The sequence below is a fragment of the Hoplias malabaricus genome, chromosome 6 (genome assembly GCF_029633855.1).
Source record: "Hoplias malabaricus isolate fHopMal1 chromosome 6, fHopMal1.hap1, whole genome shotgun sequence".
NCBI classification, from domain to species: Eukaryota; Metazoa; Chordata; class Actinopteri; order Characiformes; family Erythrinidae; genus Hoplias; species Hoplias malabaricus.
In genome coordinates this window covers 50,864,248-50,880,675 of record NC_089805.1, presented here as the reverse complement: position 1 = coordinate 50,880,675, position 16,428 = coordinate 50,864,248, and the positions used below count along the sequence as shown (strand labels likewise).

At 40.9% G+C, this 16,428-nt stretch overlaps 1 protein-coding gene across 1 annotated transcript in view; it reads left to right on the top strand.

The window, feature by feature from the left end:
• The window catches only part of LOC136699895 (stonustoxin subunit beta-like), a 457,886-nt gene that overhangs the window by 418,164 nt on the left and 23,294 nt on the right, over positions 1-16,428 (top strand). Inside the window, exons 2-4 of the mRNA XM_066674950.1 lie at positions 13,509-13,568; positions 13,730-13,789; positions 15,770-15,823. Of these exons, the coding sequence (XP_066531047.1) occupies positions 13,509-13,568; positions 13,730-13,789; positions 15,770-15,823 (174 nt within the window). The remainder of the gene's footprint in view (positions 1-13,508; positions 13,569-13,729; positions 13,790-15,769; positions 15,824-16,428) is intronic.

The window sequence follows — 16,428 nt, the reverse complement described above, 5'->3', positions numbered from 1 at the left end:
TGCCCATATTCCATAGTTAGATTTTTGCTCTGTATATATAAGGTATCAGACTTAATGCAAAATCCCTGTTCTTCCTACCTTATCATTGTAATTGAGTAAACTCCAGCTAATCAAAAATGCTGCAGCCAGGGTCCTCACTAAAACTAGAAAATTTGATCATATCAGACCAGTCTTATCATCCCTTTACTGGCTTCCAGTTAAATTCCATATTGTTACAAAATGATTGCATTAACCTATAAAGCCCTGCATGTTCTCGCCCCTGAATACCTGTGAGAACTCATCATGCACTATGAACCACCACGATTACTTATATCTCAGGGCGCCAGCCTCTTACTAGTCCTCAGAATTCATAAGACTTCAGCGGGGGGAAAAGCTTTCACCTACAAACCCCCTCAGCTCTGGAACAATCTTTCAGCTAGTGTTCGGGACGCAGACATAGTCACTATGTTTAAGTCTAGGCTCAAAACACACTTGTTCAGTTTAGCTTTTGGTAACTAACTTCTTCTGGATTAAGTTTCTTTCAGAAACTCATGGAAATAGGGAATCATGGTAAACTGAGACGCCGTGCTCACAATCACTCTGATTTGAGGATGGTGGAGCAGATGGATGCCAGTGTCTCAGGTCCACACCAGACTGGCTGCTCCATCTACTGCTGCCAGCCTTGGACTCCTCACAATTACCCATGAACTACATTGAAGTAGAAATGGACTCAGTTTAGCAACACTCTGACTGATGCTTCCAGTCTGATATTGTTGCTCTAAAGCTATGCCACTATTATTATTATTATTATTATTATTATTATTATTTCCTTAATCCCCATTACTTCCATCACCATTACATCAGTACTCTAATAACTACACTGTAGCATAATTAACTGGTGATACTATTTATTTCTATCAGTAGTTTGATCAGAGGAGGATGTTCTCCTGTGAGTCTTGGTTCCTCCCAAGGTTTCTTCCTCCAGGCTCAAGGCAGTTTATCCTGCCACTGTTGCCTTCGACAGCTCACCTGGGGCTTTCTGATCCACAGTATCTGTTCTGATACCAATACTGTGAAGTAGTTTTTTGACACTGTCTGTTGTAAAAAGTGCTATATGAATAAATTCCAATTGAATGGTTGATTGATATACCTATATAACATAGTACATTTATTTTAAAATGTCTTGTATCTTATTTTATATTGCACATATATTGGACAACCATATATATATATGCCTCCCTGGTGTCTAAGGCTCAACCAAGCCCCACTGGCACCATTAATGTATGTTCAGTGCCACCAGTTCCATGTGAACTTTATGCTCCCCGCTCACCTGCCCTGTCCTCCACATACTTAAAGTACCCCTAAACCACTCCTTCTCTACATTGTATTTCCCCAACTACTCTGTGGTCTCCTCATCCACAACCACTGACTAGAGATTTCAGGTGTTTCTGATAAATCTTTCACAACTGCCCTTAGTTTTAGATCTCTAAAGCTGAACTGCACAAGTGGGATGTGACATGTCGCAGGCTGCATACTTCAGATTCTTCCTTTCAAAAATTAATCTACTGCATCTTCAAATGGAATTGTTTATTTTTTCAAATAAACTTTGAGTACAACACAATGTCTGGCCTCTGTGTAGTTAAAAACAGACAACAAATTAGAGATTTTTTTTAATTCAACTGCATAGACTACTGCAATTATTAGGATTAATAACGTCAGAATAATTCATAGTTTATTTTCATAATTCTGACTTTATTCTTGGAACCTTATTTTTTTTTATTGTTTTATTTCAATGCAGTGGCCCTAAATCTCTGTCACAGGCACAGGAGAACAGTCACACACACACACACACACACACAAACACGTTAATGGCAATGCTGAATCAAAATGCCACTCTGGAAAAAATAGTGTTTGGAAATGTGATGAAAAGCTGCAGTGCACCAGGAAGAGTATGTCCCTACAATGTCAGAATATTATTGTACCATCTTCCTAAGGACCTTAGGTGTGAGTGTGTTAGTGCCAGACAGTGCTCATGCCTGTGACTGCTCTTGTAGGTATAGACATATAATGAATATAATGGTGAAATCAGCACCTTAACAAAAGCAGCAAGAGTTAGCTTTTCCCATGCATGCAGTCTTGATGAGTGCAGAAAAGGTGGAGGTATTTCTCTTTCGTACAAAATGATGAACCTGAAGGATTTAGACTATTTTGCTCTGAGGAACAAACTGTCTAATGCATCATTTGTATAATCTTAAAAGTATGTTGTAAGTCAGGACTGGATCTACCTGTGCCTTGATTTATTTGCTTAAAGAATTTTGACATAAAGCAAAGACTGGGAACTCAACACTGATTTCCTGCTGAAAAACACAACTGGTGACAGCTCTTACTTTTGTTTGACAAGTGGTTTAGTTTCTGTCTTTCAGGTTTGAACTACTTTGTCAAAATATAATATTTTTCTTGGCCCTATCCCCAAAGGATACTGCTCCCCTTCACTCACTGTAAGTGCCTTGAGTACATCACTAACTGGATGGGACACAACTTTCTGCAGCTGAATAAAGATGAAACAGAAATCATTTTATTTGGGCACAACAAAAACACAGACTGGCACCATATCTGGACTCAAGAGTCCCCAAATACTAGTTCGAAACCACGGCACATTAATAACTCATGAAATAATTAAGTTAAATTCTTAGAACCAAGCACACCATTGTTTTTCTTATGAAATTCCCAATAAGTTTGTGTCACATGACCCTCCTCCCATTGAAAAAACAAAAGGTGAATCCAAAGTGGCTGACTTCAAAATGGCCTCCATGGTCACCACCCATCTTGAAAAGTTTCCCCCCTCCCATATACTAATGTGCCACAAACAGGAAGTTAATATCACCAACCATTCCCATTTTATTAAGGAGAATCTATATAAATGGCCCACTGTGTGCATGTGTATATATATATATGTAACTGAATCATATAAATACCACAGTGAAACTGTATTGAGCTCAGGATGAGATATTTGTGAGCTGTGAGTCTAGACTCTGTTAAAGTAAAAATAATGTAAAAAAAAAATTACAAAGCTAAAGTAGAAAAGAAGAAGTATAAACTAGGGCTGGGCGATATGACCAAAAAACTCATATCTCCATATTGCCCTAAAGAAATGGCGATGTACAATATGATATTACGAAAACCATTCATTCATTCATTCATTCATCCATCCATCCATTATCTGTAACCGCTTATCCAATTTAGGGTCGCGGGGGGTCCAGAGCCTACCTGGAATCATTGGGCGCAAGGCAGGAATACACCCTGGAGGGGGCGCCAGTCCTTCACAGGGCAACACAGACACACACACATTCACTCACACACTCACACCTACGGACACTTTTGAGTCGCCAATCCACCTACCAACGTGTGTTTTTGGACTGTGGGAGGAAACCGGAGCACCCGGAGGAAACCCACGCAGACACAGAGAGAACACACCACACTCCTCACAGACATTCACCCGGAGGAAACCCACGCAGACACAGAGAGAACACACCACACTCCTCACAGACAGTCACCCGGAGGAAACCCACGCAGACACAGAGAGAACACACCACACTCCTCACAGACAGTCACCCAGAGGAAACCCACACAGACACAGAGAGAACACACCACACTCCTCACAGACATTCACCCGGAGGAAACCCACGCAGACACAGAGAGAACACACCACACTCCTCACAGACATTCACCCGGAGGAAACCCACGCAGACACAGAGAGAACACACCACACTCCTCACAGACAGTCACCCGGAGGAAACCCACGCAGACACAGAGAGAACACACCACACTCCTCACAGACAGTCACCCGGAGCGGGAATCAACCTACCTGCTGCACCACCGTGCCGCCCATTATGAAAACCATAAAAATATAATGTCAAAGTATTAGTGTTTATTTTTAACACCAAAATGGACATGCTGCGTTCTCTAACTTTCATTATCAACTGTGTTTAAGAAATATTGACGTCCCGATCTGAGTCTAATATCGAGTGTCTGCCGAGTCCCGATCTGATTCTTAGATTCTCCTAGAGACTGTTACACAGTGCACACTTCCAGTGACTCAGCCCTGTGTCTCTGCTCCACACTGAATATCTCACATTAAGAAACAAACTGCTGCTTCATTTTATTAATAAACAAATGAACAAACGGTGTCTTCACAAACAGTTCCTATAAATACTTTATTATTATTATTAATCTTAAAGGAATTTTTAAGTTTGTATTACTTTGAAACTAAAAGTCAGTCTGTTTTATTGTCATCAGAGGTGTGTTGAGGGAGAAATAAAATGTAGTTTCTTTGAGACACGGCACAAAAATAAGATTTTTTTAAGCACTGACCTGTTTCATCCTCACAACTGAGACACTTTTACAAAGTCTTTAAACTGGAGTTCAACAGTTTAAAAATGTGTCTGTGGTGGGGTCTCAGACATTTGTTACTGTTCTGTGTTGAGGAAATTAATGCATTTCTTTTGTTTAAAAATGATCAGAGTTTATAAACTATGGTTTTGTTTGAATTCTCCAGAGAAACACATTCATGTTTGGAGCGCCCTCTGGTGTCTGACAAACCCTGAAGACAGTATAGAGTGGTACTTCTCTCTGCCGCAGCCCTTCCTGCGTGTGTCTGATCCAGTCCAAACCGGATTTAAAAACGAAAGTAAAATCACTGCTGTTTGTGAAGATCAGGAGCAGAGCTGAAAAACAGGTAAGACTTAATTTACAGCTTACAGACCTGAAGATTATAGATAATTCGGTGTGTGTGTGTTTGTGAGAGAGACTGCGTGTGAGATTGTGCGCGTGTATGTGAGTGAGCGAGATAGAGAGAGACTGTGTATGTGAGTGAGAGAGAGAGATTGTGTGTGTGAGAGACTGTGAGACAGACTGTGTGTGTGTGAGAAAATTGTGTGTGTGTGTGAGAGAGAGAGAGAGAGAGAGAGAGAGAGAGAGAGAGAGAGAGAGAGAGAGAGTAAGAATATGAGTGTGTGTGTGTGCGAGAGTGAGAGACTGCGAGTGTGTGTGTGTGTGTGTGCAAGAGAGAGACAGAGAGAGGGGGACTGTGTGAGAGAGCGAGAGAGAGAGGGACTATGTGTGTGTGAGAGAGAGAGCGCGACTGTGTGAAAGAGAGAGAGGGAAAGTGTGTGTGTGTGTGTTGTCGGGTGTTAAGAGGATAAACATTACATTTTTAGGATTAAATGTGTTTATCTTTCTTCTGTGAACAGAAAAACATGACGTACAGGACGTTACATTTAATTTAATGATCACCTCTGTCTCTCTCTCTCTCTCTCTCTCTCTGCTTGTGTTCTCTCTCACACTTACTCTCTCTCACACACAAACTCCTCTCTCTCTCTCTCTCTCGCTCTCTCTCTCTCTGTGAGTGAATCTTTTGGAACATTGTCTATTGTCTTTAGAGGGAGGTGTGAGGGAGTTTAAATGAGGCCTGGTCTCCGTTAAATAAATAGAATTTTAATAAATGACAAAGTTACAGTAAAACATTAAAGTACAAATCCTTCTTCCACACTGAAACATTTTGTAAAATGCAGTGAAAACAGAACTGTGTTTGTGATGTGTTTATTCTCTTAAAGCTTTATTTGTATGGAGTGAATTTTGTGTCAAAAGTCTTACAAAAGGAAAAATATAATTGCAAGAAAAATTCCTAGAATCAAGAGCAGAAAGAAAATGTTGTGAATGAAAAACAGAAAAAATATATCAAAAGTATATTTAAAAATATACCTTTTAACTCTTTGCAGTTTTCTGATTCTCACAAAAATCTAAACAACTTTATATCAAGAATTATACTGAAGAAATTAAGGTCTGGTTTCTAATGAGATGAAATTTAAACACTGAAAATGTATGTGTTCAGTCCATTTATTTCATTAAAACATCATTAAAATCACATATAGTCTCAAAATAAACTGTTCAAAGCATATAATTCCCATAAAACACTACTGGTACACAACTATTTAAATAAAGTGTAGGCCTTTTTACAACTCGAGGAGTGCTTTGGTAAACTGAATTTTAACATTAAAAAGTTGATACAAACACAATGCATTTCTAAATAGTAGCATTGCAGATGTTCATATTCTGTCCCTGCGTCAGTGTTGTCTCTCCATTCAGTTCATGAGAAGTTTAAAAAGCTCATGTTAATGAAGTGTGCTGAATATTCATGGTCATGTTTAATGTCGTTACTATACCGTGTAGATAAAGGGTTACACAATTTTCTGTGCTGTTCAGTCTTTACCAGGACACATTTATTAACACACAATATATAATAGTACACTATAGTAGTATAGTAGTAGCAAGTTTGTCCAGAATATTATTTTATGTTAACAAGTGTTTATTTTATGGAGGATCAGAATCAGAAAAACTTTATTGATCCCAGAGGGAAAGTGAAGTTTTAACAGTTGAAACCATTTATGTAAAAGAAACACTCTTTTAAACAATTAAAAACAAAAAAGAGAAAGACACTTCTTAGAGATTCTACAGTTACACCAACTGTTAGCTCTAGTGCTAGTGAAACCAACTTTGTTTTTGCGCCAAGGAAGAAACGGCATGGTAAAGCATGTGGTAGCAGTCCTCGCGAGTATTTTAGGGATGTTAAAATTAATCTATTTGATTCTCTGGCTTATGACGTTTGAGGGTTGGTCAAAAGTGGATCACTTTTCGCACTGAAATCACACGAAGTCAAGACACGACCAACACAGAAGCCATCATGTTTGAGGACTTTCTTCCAGCAGACCATCCCGATACCCATGGACCTATGTGGTGTGGAAATTATCAAGTTCTGGACATTGAATAAACGCCGATCGACAGGGGTCACGGGTTTGTAAACTACAGCTATGGTGAATCGGCACTGGCTGCTGAAGCGGCATCAGACAACGGTTTGCTGGACCAATAGGGTGGTGATCTTGGATGTGTGGACATGACGTACCCATATCTTTTTCTATAACACCCACTGGATGGTTTGGAAAGGTTGACAATGACTGAAGCTCCTGAGGACAATGCTGTATCTGCTCCGATTGATGAGGTGGACGGGCAAATAAGCACTACGGTGCTAAAACTGATAAACTGATTGTAATCCTACAACACATCATAAACAACAAACTGAAGGAGACGGGTTTTAATATAGCCAAACCACATCTAAAAACAGCTGCTAAAAACATTGTAAGTGATGTTGTCAGTAATGGTCTGACTCGTATGATGGCACACAATCAAGACAGGTCGGGCATGTTGGTGATGGCTTGAAAATCTGTGAAACGAATCCCAAGGCGAGAGGCGTGGCTGTTCTGCTAAGAAATCCAAGAGTGAGATGAAAAAACACAGTGTCAAAAAGAAGGAGTAAGGGGGAGCAGATGACAAACCCATCCTGTAGAAAACCTGTTAATACCATATTCTCATCATGACCCTAATTCATTGCATGTCTGAGGAGTGTATTAAATCAGAACTGGACTTGTTTACAGTAACTTTATCACAAATCGCTATTGATAAAAACATTTATGTCGAAATTCCGCCGCTGTCAGCAATACATATTTTTTTAGGAGAAATTGATGGTTAACGGCGTTGATATAAAAATTCACATGACACATAGTAAGGATGATTTCTGTCTAATGCCACATGACATGTTAGCACACAGAGTAAATATTCTCTCAGCATCATTTGTCAAAAAAGTATCTGTGTCACCAGCTGTAAGGTTGGGTCATGCCCAGACATTGTTGTCAATAACTGCTAAATACCCCATTGACAGAGTATGTCTAAAAAAATTTTCCATACCCGCTGGAACACGTGTTTCTAACCAAGAAAATTTGTTCTTCGGGACTCTACCTAAGTCTATGATAATTGCCATGGTTGATAATGATGCTTTCAAAGGTGCCTATAATAAAAACCCTTTTGTGTTTAAACATAACAACTTGGAGTTTCTTGCTGTCCTATTGATAGACAGGGTTTCCTACAGGGCTACACTCTGTATACGTTTAATCTCAAACCTGATGAAGAATGTGTGTCTTTGGTCAAATCAGGTAATATTAGACCGGAGGGCCATTTTCGACAGCCGCTCATGCATACAGTAATATTTGGTTGTGTACGCTGTTTTTGACAGCATTATTGAAATCTCCAACCGAAGACCAGTTTTAGTGGATTTTTACTGATGAATACTTTGGAGCTGTCTGCTGTAATGGACAAAGTGGCGGATAACACACATTTTCATGTTCTCCTGTATTAACCCTTTCACCCTGTATTATAAAGCCTTTCAGTCACGTCTGAGGTAATCTGACATGCCTTGATATTTTTACAAATTACACTTACAGGGGTTGGATAATGAAACTGAAACACCTGTAATTTTAGTGTGGGAGGTTTCATGGTTAAATTGGACCAGCCTGGTGTCCAATCTTCATTAATTGCACATTGCACCAGTAAGAGCAGGGTGTGAAGGTTCAATTAGCAGAGGGTAAGAGCACAGTTTTGCTTAAAATATTGCAATGCACGCAACATTATGGATGACATTCCAGAGTTCAAAAGAGGACAAATTGTTGGTGCATGCCTTGCTGGCACATTTGTGACCAAGACAGCAAGTCATTATGATGTATCAAGAACCATGGTATCCAGTGTAATGTCAGCATACTACCAAGAGGGACGAAACACATCCAACAGGATTAACTGTGGACACAAAAGGCAGAATTAAATGTTCACCTCAGCTCTCCTGTTTCCACCAGAACTGTCCGTCAGGAGCTCCACAGGGTCAATATACATGGCGGGGCTGCTATAGCCAAACTTTTGCTCACTCATGCCAACGCCAAACGTCGGTTTCAATGGTGCAAGGAGCACAAATCTTGGGCTGTGGATGTGAAACATGTATTGTTCTCTGAGTTCTCTGAGTCCACCTTTACTGTATTCCCCACATCCGGGAGAGTTACGGTGTGGAGAAGCCCCAAAGAAGCGTACCACCAGACTGTTGCATGCCCAGAGTGAAGCATGGGGGTGGATGGGTGATGGTTTGGGCTGCCATATCATGACATTCCCTTGGCCCAATACTTGTGCTAGATGGATGCATCACTGCCAAGGACTACCGAACCATTCTGGAGAACCATGTGCATCCAATGGTTCAAACAATGCACCAATACACACAGCAAGACTGGTGAAAGATTGGTTTGAGGAACATGAAAGTCAAGTTGAACATCTCCCATGGACACACTTTGGGGTGTTTTGGAGGAGCGAGTCAAGAAACGTTTTCCTCCACCAGCATCACGTAGAGACCTGGCCACAATCCTGCAAGAAGAATGGCTTAAAATCCCTCTGACCACTGTGCAGGACTTGTATATGTTATTCCCAAGACAAATTGATGCTGCATTGACCGCAAAAGGAGGCCCTACACCATACTAATAAATTATTGTGGTCTAAAACCAGGTGAAATCAGTTTCATTGTCCAACCCATTGTTCCCAAAAAAGCTACACATGATAATATTCAGCACAAACCCAGCAATAATGAGGAAAATCTGTATGTAATTAATCTTAATTAAAAAAATCTTTTTTTGCCTAAATTAACTCTAAACATGGATTTCCAAAAATCCAAAAAAAACCCTATTTTCAAAGTTGCTGATATATAATGAAAAAAAACATATTGTGAACATTTCTGAAGTTTTCTTTTGAGCTCTGAACTCTGTAGACATGAGTGTTGGTTACACACTGGTGTTTACAACTTTCTGACATTTTATGTAATTTTGCTTCTATGTTGCTAAAAATTTGATGGAACATTGTTTTTCTCAATACCTGTGGCTCACACATTGACCATTCATGAAATAGGTGCGAAACACGGGTGAGACATCCCCTCTTCACTGTCAAAGATAATGGCCCCCACACCATACATCAGTGAGACCAACAGCTGGGATTGAATCGTTTGGTTTGGTAATTGGTGGTATTTTAGTTATTTAGCAATGACACAGACTGCTTTGGAGCATCAATGTCATAAATATAAGCTTCAGATCACTGCTTGAAAGCAGCAGAGAGAATCCAGACTTTACTACAAGCAGTTGTTTTCTCTATGAGCTGAGCTATGTGCCTCTACGCAATTACAAAACATTTACCATCAGCTTCACAAATTCCATCACTGGAAAATACTATTGAACTAGCATAGCATAGAAACTAATCAGCACCAGACATGCTGCAGAAAAGTGAGTCAAACATATTTCACTTACTCATCACAAAATGAAGCTGTTCCTCCTTAGGCAGCTGAAAAGCATGACTGTACCATCTTGTACTGAGGGGTTTGGCCCTGGAGCCTCACTGGGCACTGACCCGGACAGGCTCCTGAACATTTAGTCGACACAAAACAGTGGAAAAGCTGAAACTAAGCACAGTTTCCTAATCGGGAATCCTCTGTGTATCTGCTGCTCTGAAGTCCCTCCCCTGTCAGCTCTGGGCGACTGCTGTAAAGTTCACACTCACTGACTTCACCCTCACAACTGAGACACTTTTACAAAGTCTTTAACCTGGAGTTATGACACAGTTATGTGTTAAATTACCAGTTAAATGTGTCTGCGGTGGGGTCTCAGACATTTGTTACTGTTGTATGTTGAGGAAATTAATGCATTTCTTTTGTATAAAAATGATCAGATTTTATAAACTATGTTTTGGTTGAATTCCCCATAGAAACACATTCATGTTTGGAGCGCCCTCTGGTGTCTGACAAACCCAGAAGACAGTGTAGAGTGGTACTTTTCTCTGCCCCAGCCCTTCCTTCCTGTGTCTGAAAGTGAAGAGACTGAGGTTTGTGAAGATCAAGAGCAAAGAGGAAATCTGGTAACATTTAACCTACCTGAAGATTATAGATATTTCAGTGTGTGTGTGTGTGTGTGTGTGTGTGTGTGTGAGAGAGAGAGAGAGAGAGAGAGAGAGAGAGAGAGAGACTTCATGTGTCTGTGAGTGAAGATGATAAACAGTAAAACAAAGGAAATGAGTAACTTTAACTTACAGGATTACATATGTTTATCTTTATTTTCTTCTGTGAAAACAAAAACATGACGTACAAGCATATGGAATGTTTTTTGTGGCAATATTATATAATTAATAAAAAGGAGAGTTAATTCATTGTTTTATTAAATAATTCAAATTTGAAATTAAAGCTTACGTTATGTAGTGATTTATTTATTTATTTACAATATTAAATATTTGACTAATTGTATTATTTAAATAATTTAATTCATTATTTAACTATTTAAATATTTGTTTCTTGCCTTGCACCATGAAATAATTAAATCATCATCCGTCAGTGGGCGGGGCTAACTCAGAACCAGTCAGACTGATTGGCTAGATGGCAAAACTCAGGAGCTCTGCCGCCTTGGTTTTAAATGAGACGTTTCAGAAGTTTAATACGGACGGCAACCAATAAATAAAATAGTGATAGGAAAACCATGAAATGTTTAGGAATACGTTAATGGAAATGATGTAAATAAGAACTGGATCCAAACGTTTAGCAAAATTTTTGTTTCAAGCTCTACACAGTCACACAGAGAACACAGAGTTCTGAGCTTGAAGCGACGGCTGCCTCATGCTCCCCTCACCCCCTTCACACTCCAGTTCTGAGCCTGACTTTGAGCTACACCCCTGTCTAATGGACATGACTTATATTGTTCAGCAGGGCTTTTTTCTTTTGGTTTGTTTTTTGATCTAATAAGCACCAAGTGAAAATGTAAAAATACTTCTCCAGTCGGCTGTGCTTTGCTGCAGACAACAAAGTAAAAAGTAAACAGCGTCTGTACACAGGCATCAACAAATAACATGATGGCTTTGATGCTGACCTTGATAATATAAGAAGTCTAGCTTCACATCGTAGAACAATGTGAACTATTTATGGCCTGTCAGCATCATATTGTACCATTTATAGACATGTAAGTGACTATTTAACCTCAGAGAGCTGACTGCTCTTTAGTGTCTGATAGTGAAACCAAGAAAATTGAGTGTCGGATGGCGGGACCGCATGTGTGTGTAAGCGAGTGAGAAACGAAGAGAGGGTTAATTTATTCAGTATGTTACCACCATAACATTAAAACCACTCACAGGTGAGGTAGGAAAAGTCCACACATTCACCTTCTCTGCTGCTTATGTGAATCTCTTTTTGCAGCTGTGGATTTGTGACCCTGTTTTGACGGCCAATTGATGGACCAATAGGAAAGATTTTGCTGGACCAATCAGATTGCAAGGTTTGTTTAACCAATCAGAACACTGATTTATTCCTGTCAACCACAGCACATTTCCACCAAAACAACTCTGGTTCTTGAACTGGTTCTGTTCCTGATTCTTGGAACCTTGGTTCTTCCCAATAACCCCCACATTTCAACACGTTTAGAGGGGAAACAGGAATACATCATCAGTGGGGGGTGCACTGTGGCTGAATACAGCATCAGAGCCACAGATAAACTGTTAGAGTCATGACAGAGTCATTGTTTATTCTGTGTTTACCGTGGAGTCCGATCAGAGTGAGATATAACACTGTGTAAATGTTGAGTTCAGAGGTGTCCAGCTGAGTTTGTGAACAATGGAGAAATTTAACCAAGAGCTGCCGCTCTGACTATGGCATGGCATCGCGCCAGAAACACAAAAAATGTATGTTTTTTTGTATTATGTATTTTTGTATTCATATGAAACGTTGTAAATGACCCCATCCAGCTCCACTGGGGGATAACGCTGTGTGTGTGGCTCTGAGCTCTTTCTTGAATTACTGAACTTCACCATGCCCATGGTTCACACTGAAAAGCCAACTCTTATTTTTGGTTCCAGCTGGGAATGTTCTTTTCTGTTTAGAACCAGTTTATGTCGGTGGAAAGGCACCAAACGATTCCAAATTTAGTTCACGAACTGGAACCGTTCTGATTGTTGGTGGACAAGCTCGATCAGAGATACAGAAATACAATGGAGAGTCTAGCATTGTTACTTACCTCACTCTCCATTGTATCTCTGGCTGGTAGCACCATGACGGAGAATTGGAGGCGTTTACCAACATTGGTGGATTTAAATTATTATTATTGTTCTTGATGTTTTAATTTTGAGCATTGCAATACATTTGTGGATTTGAATTTTACGTGTTTGTAGTTGCTCAAACACAGTTAAAAACTGTCAAATCTGTGAGTATTGTTTTACAAGCTCAAAATCTTTTAGACCCACTTTTGACTCCATACCGGACCCACTGCAGTCCTGAACTGGAAAAAAGAGGTTACAGAAATGAAGGAATAAATGAATCCAGACGGTCAGAGAACACACTGGAGATCAGTCCTTTGTGTGTTTGTCTTTAAATGAAACTGGAAGAGAATGATCACCTCTCAGATTCAATTTCAATAAGCTTTATTGGCATGACCATATTCATACATAGTATTGCCAAAAATTCAGAATTTTTAGAATTTTCAGAAAAAAAAGATTCACAGAATACTTTGTTGTATTTTATAAAATCTCCTGTTCCTGGAGTTTAGTGTGTGTTCAGCTGATGTGAGCTTTGATGATTTATGTGTGTTTTTCAGGGATGAAGATCCTTATTGTAACAGCTCTCATTCTCTCCAGCTTTATGGAGACTAGAGCAGGTATGTGTCCACACTCCTATATTATGTTCTCTCTCTCTCTCTCTCTCTCTCTCTCTCTCTCTCTCTCTCTCTCTCTCTCTCCCTCTCTCTCCCTTGCTAGTGTCTCTCTCTTTAGTGTGTGTTCAGATGATGTGAGCTTTGATGATTCATGTGTTTTTCAGGGATGAAGTTCCTCATTGTAACAGCTCTCATTCTCTCCAGCTTTATGGAGACTAAAGCAGGTATGTGTCCAATTAACAGGCTCCAACTGTGTAAGATTTATTGCCAAGAAGCATTGTTACCACAAAGAAACAATCTACACACATTTCCTTACTACTTTCCTTTTAGTGCTACGTTTGTTTACCAGGCGGTGTCTGTTTCAGAAACTCAAAGTAGTGCTCAGAACTGGAGTGTGAAGGGGGTGAGGGGAACATGAGGCAGCCGTCGCTTCAAGCTCAGAACTCTCAGGGTTCTTTGTATGACTGTGTAGAGCCTCGGGGTTCTCTGTGTGACTGTGTAGGGTCTCAGGGTTCTCTGTGTGACTGTGTAGAGTCTCAGGGTTCTCTGTGTGACTGTGTAGAGCCTCAGGATTCTCTGTGTGACTGTGTAGAGTCTCATTGTTCTCTGTGTGACTGTGTAGAGTCTCAGGCTCCTCTGTGTGACTGTGTAGAGTCTCAGGGTTCTCTGTGTGACTGTGTAGAGTCTCAGGGTTCTCTGTGTGACCTGTGTAGAGCCTCATGATTCTCTGTGTGACCTGTGTAGAGCCTCATGGGTCTCTGTGTCGCCTGTGTAGAGTCTCAGGGTTCTCTGTGTGACTGTGTAGAGCCTCAGGGTTCTCTGTGTGACTGTGTAGAGTCTCAGGGTTCTCTGTGTGACCTGTGTAGAGCCTCATGGTTCTCTGTGTGACCTGTGTAGAGCCTCATGGGTCTCTGTGTCGCCTGTGTAGAGTCTCAGGGTTCTCTGTGTGACTGTGTAGAGCCTCAGGGTTCTCTGTGTGACTGTGTAGAGTCTCAGGGTTCTCTGTGTGACTGTGTAGAGTCTCAGGGTTCTCTGTGTGACTGTGTAGGGTCTCAGGGTCCTCTGTGTGACTGTGTAGAGTCTCAGGGTTCTCTGTGTGACTGTGTAGAGTCTCAGGCTCCTCTGTGTGACTGTGTAGAGTCTCAGGGTTCTCTGTGTGACCTGTGTAGAGCTTCAGGGTTCTCTGTGTGACGGTGTAGAGTCTCAGGGTTCTCTGTGTGACCTGTGTAGAGCCTCATGATTCTCTGTGTGACCTGTGTAGAGCCTCATGGGTCTCTGTGTCGCCTGTGTAGAGTCTCAGGGTTCTCTGTGTGACTGTGTAGAGCCTCAGGGTTCTCTGTGTGACTGTGTAGAGTCTCAGGGTTCTCTGTGTGACCTGTGTAGAGCCTCATGGTTCTCTGTGTGACCTGTGTAGAGCCTCATGGGTCTCTGTGTCGCCTGTGTAGAGTCTCAGGGTTCTCTGTGTGACTGTGTAGAGCCCCAGGGTTCTCTGTGTGACTGTGTAGAGTCTCAGGGTTCTCTGTGTGACTGTGTAGAGTCTCAGGGTTCTCTGTGTGACTGTGTAGGGTCTCAGGGTCCTCTGTGTGACTGTGTAGAGTCTCAGGGTTCTCTGTGTGACCTGTGTAGAGCCTCAGGGTTCTCTGTGTGACGGTGTAGAGTCTCAGGGTTCTCTGTGTGACCTGTGTAGAGCCTCATGGTTCTCTGTGTGACTGTGTAGAGTCTCAGGGTCCTCTGTGTGACTGTGTAGAGCCTCAGGGTTCTCTGTGTGACTGTGTAGAGTCTCTGGGTTCTCTGTGTGACTGTGTAGAGTCTCAGGGTTCTCTGTGTGACTGTGTAGAGCCTCAGGGTTCTCTGTGTGACTGTGTAGAGTCTCTGGGTTCTCTGTGTGACTGTGTAGAGTCTCGGGGTTCTCGGGCATTTCCTGTGTCTGGTCTCTGTGTGTGGTTGTGCACCTCTGATAACTCTGACGAACACATTTGAAGGAGCTCTTGCAAAGAAGAAGAAAAGAATCCACAGGTGTTTATCCCTCTGTGAGAGACTATAGAGAGAGTCCAATGGTCCAGAGTCAACGTGCAGCACTGTGTAAATGCCTTAGACACTTAAATTATTTCAAATAATAATAATTTGATCTTCTAAATAAGCTTAGTGCTTGTTATTAGGGTTTTCTGTCCAAATAAATAGCTTCTTAAATCTCATTTCCTCAGGTTCTGAAGACTTTTGCAGAGTTCTACAGCCACAGGACCGGAGTGATAGATGTGGTGAGACCATTTGTTACTCTGCAGAATGTATGTGGCTGGTGCTACTAGAATTCAAGCAGCATTACTGATCTCAGATAGACTTGCTGTGAAATGTGAACCTATATGTTAATGTTAAGAGTCTGACTGAGCAATAAACAAAGAAAAGAATGCACAGAGAAAGGCAGGTGACATAAACATGTCTTCTCCAGGCTGAGTTCTCAGAGAAGTGTTACTGATTATACAGTATCTGCTCAAACACAGGATCAGCACGTGATGACCACATGAATCGTGCAGTATGTTGAACTACCAAAATATAACATGAGCAGAGGGTGAAGAGGGTGTAGGAACAGGAAGAACTGTGTAAGACAGAAGAACCAGGCAGTCAGTTTGGGAGAGAGAAGAGCACGCTGGTCTAACAGTTATATTCTAGCAGTTATCCCACTGAAAGTAGAGAAACTGTGCTCCTTTATTTAGACGTATCATCACTGTCACTACATTAAACACATGTTAGAACAGTAAAGGGGACTATGACTTGATCTGTGGGTCTCTGCTATAAATTATAAACTAAAATATTACTTTTGTGAATTACCAAAGGCATGATACTGGATTATTTTATTTACTTTCTG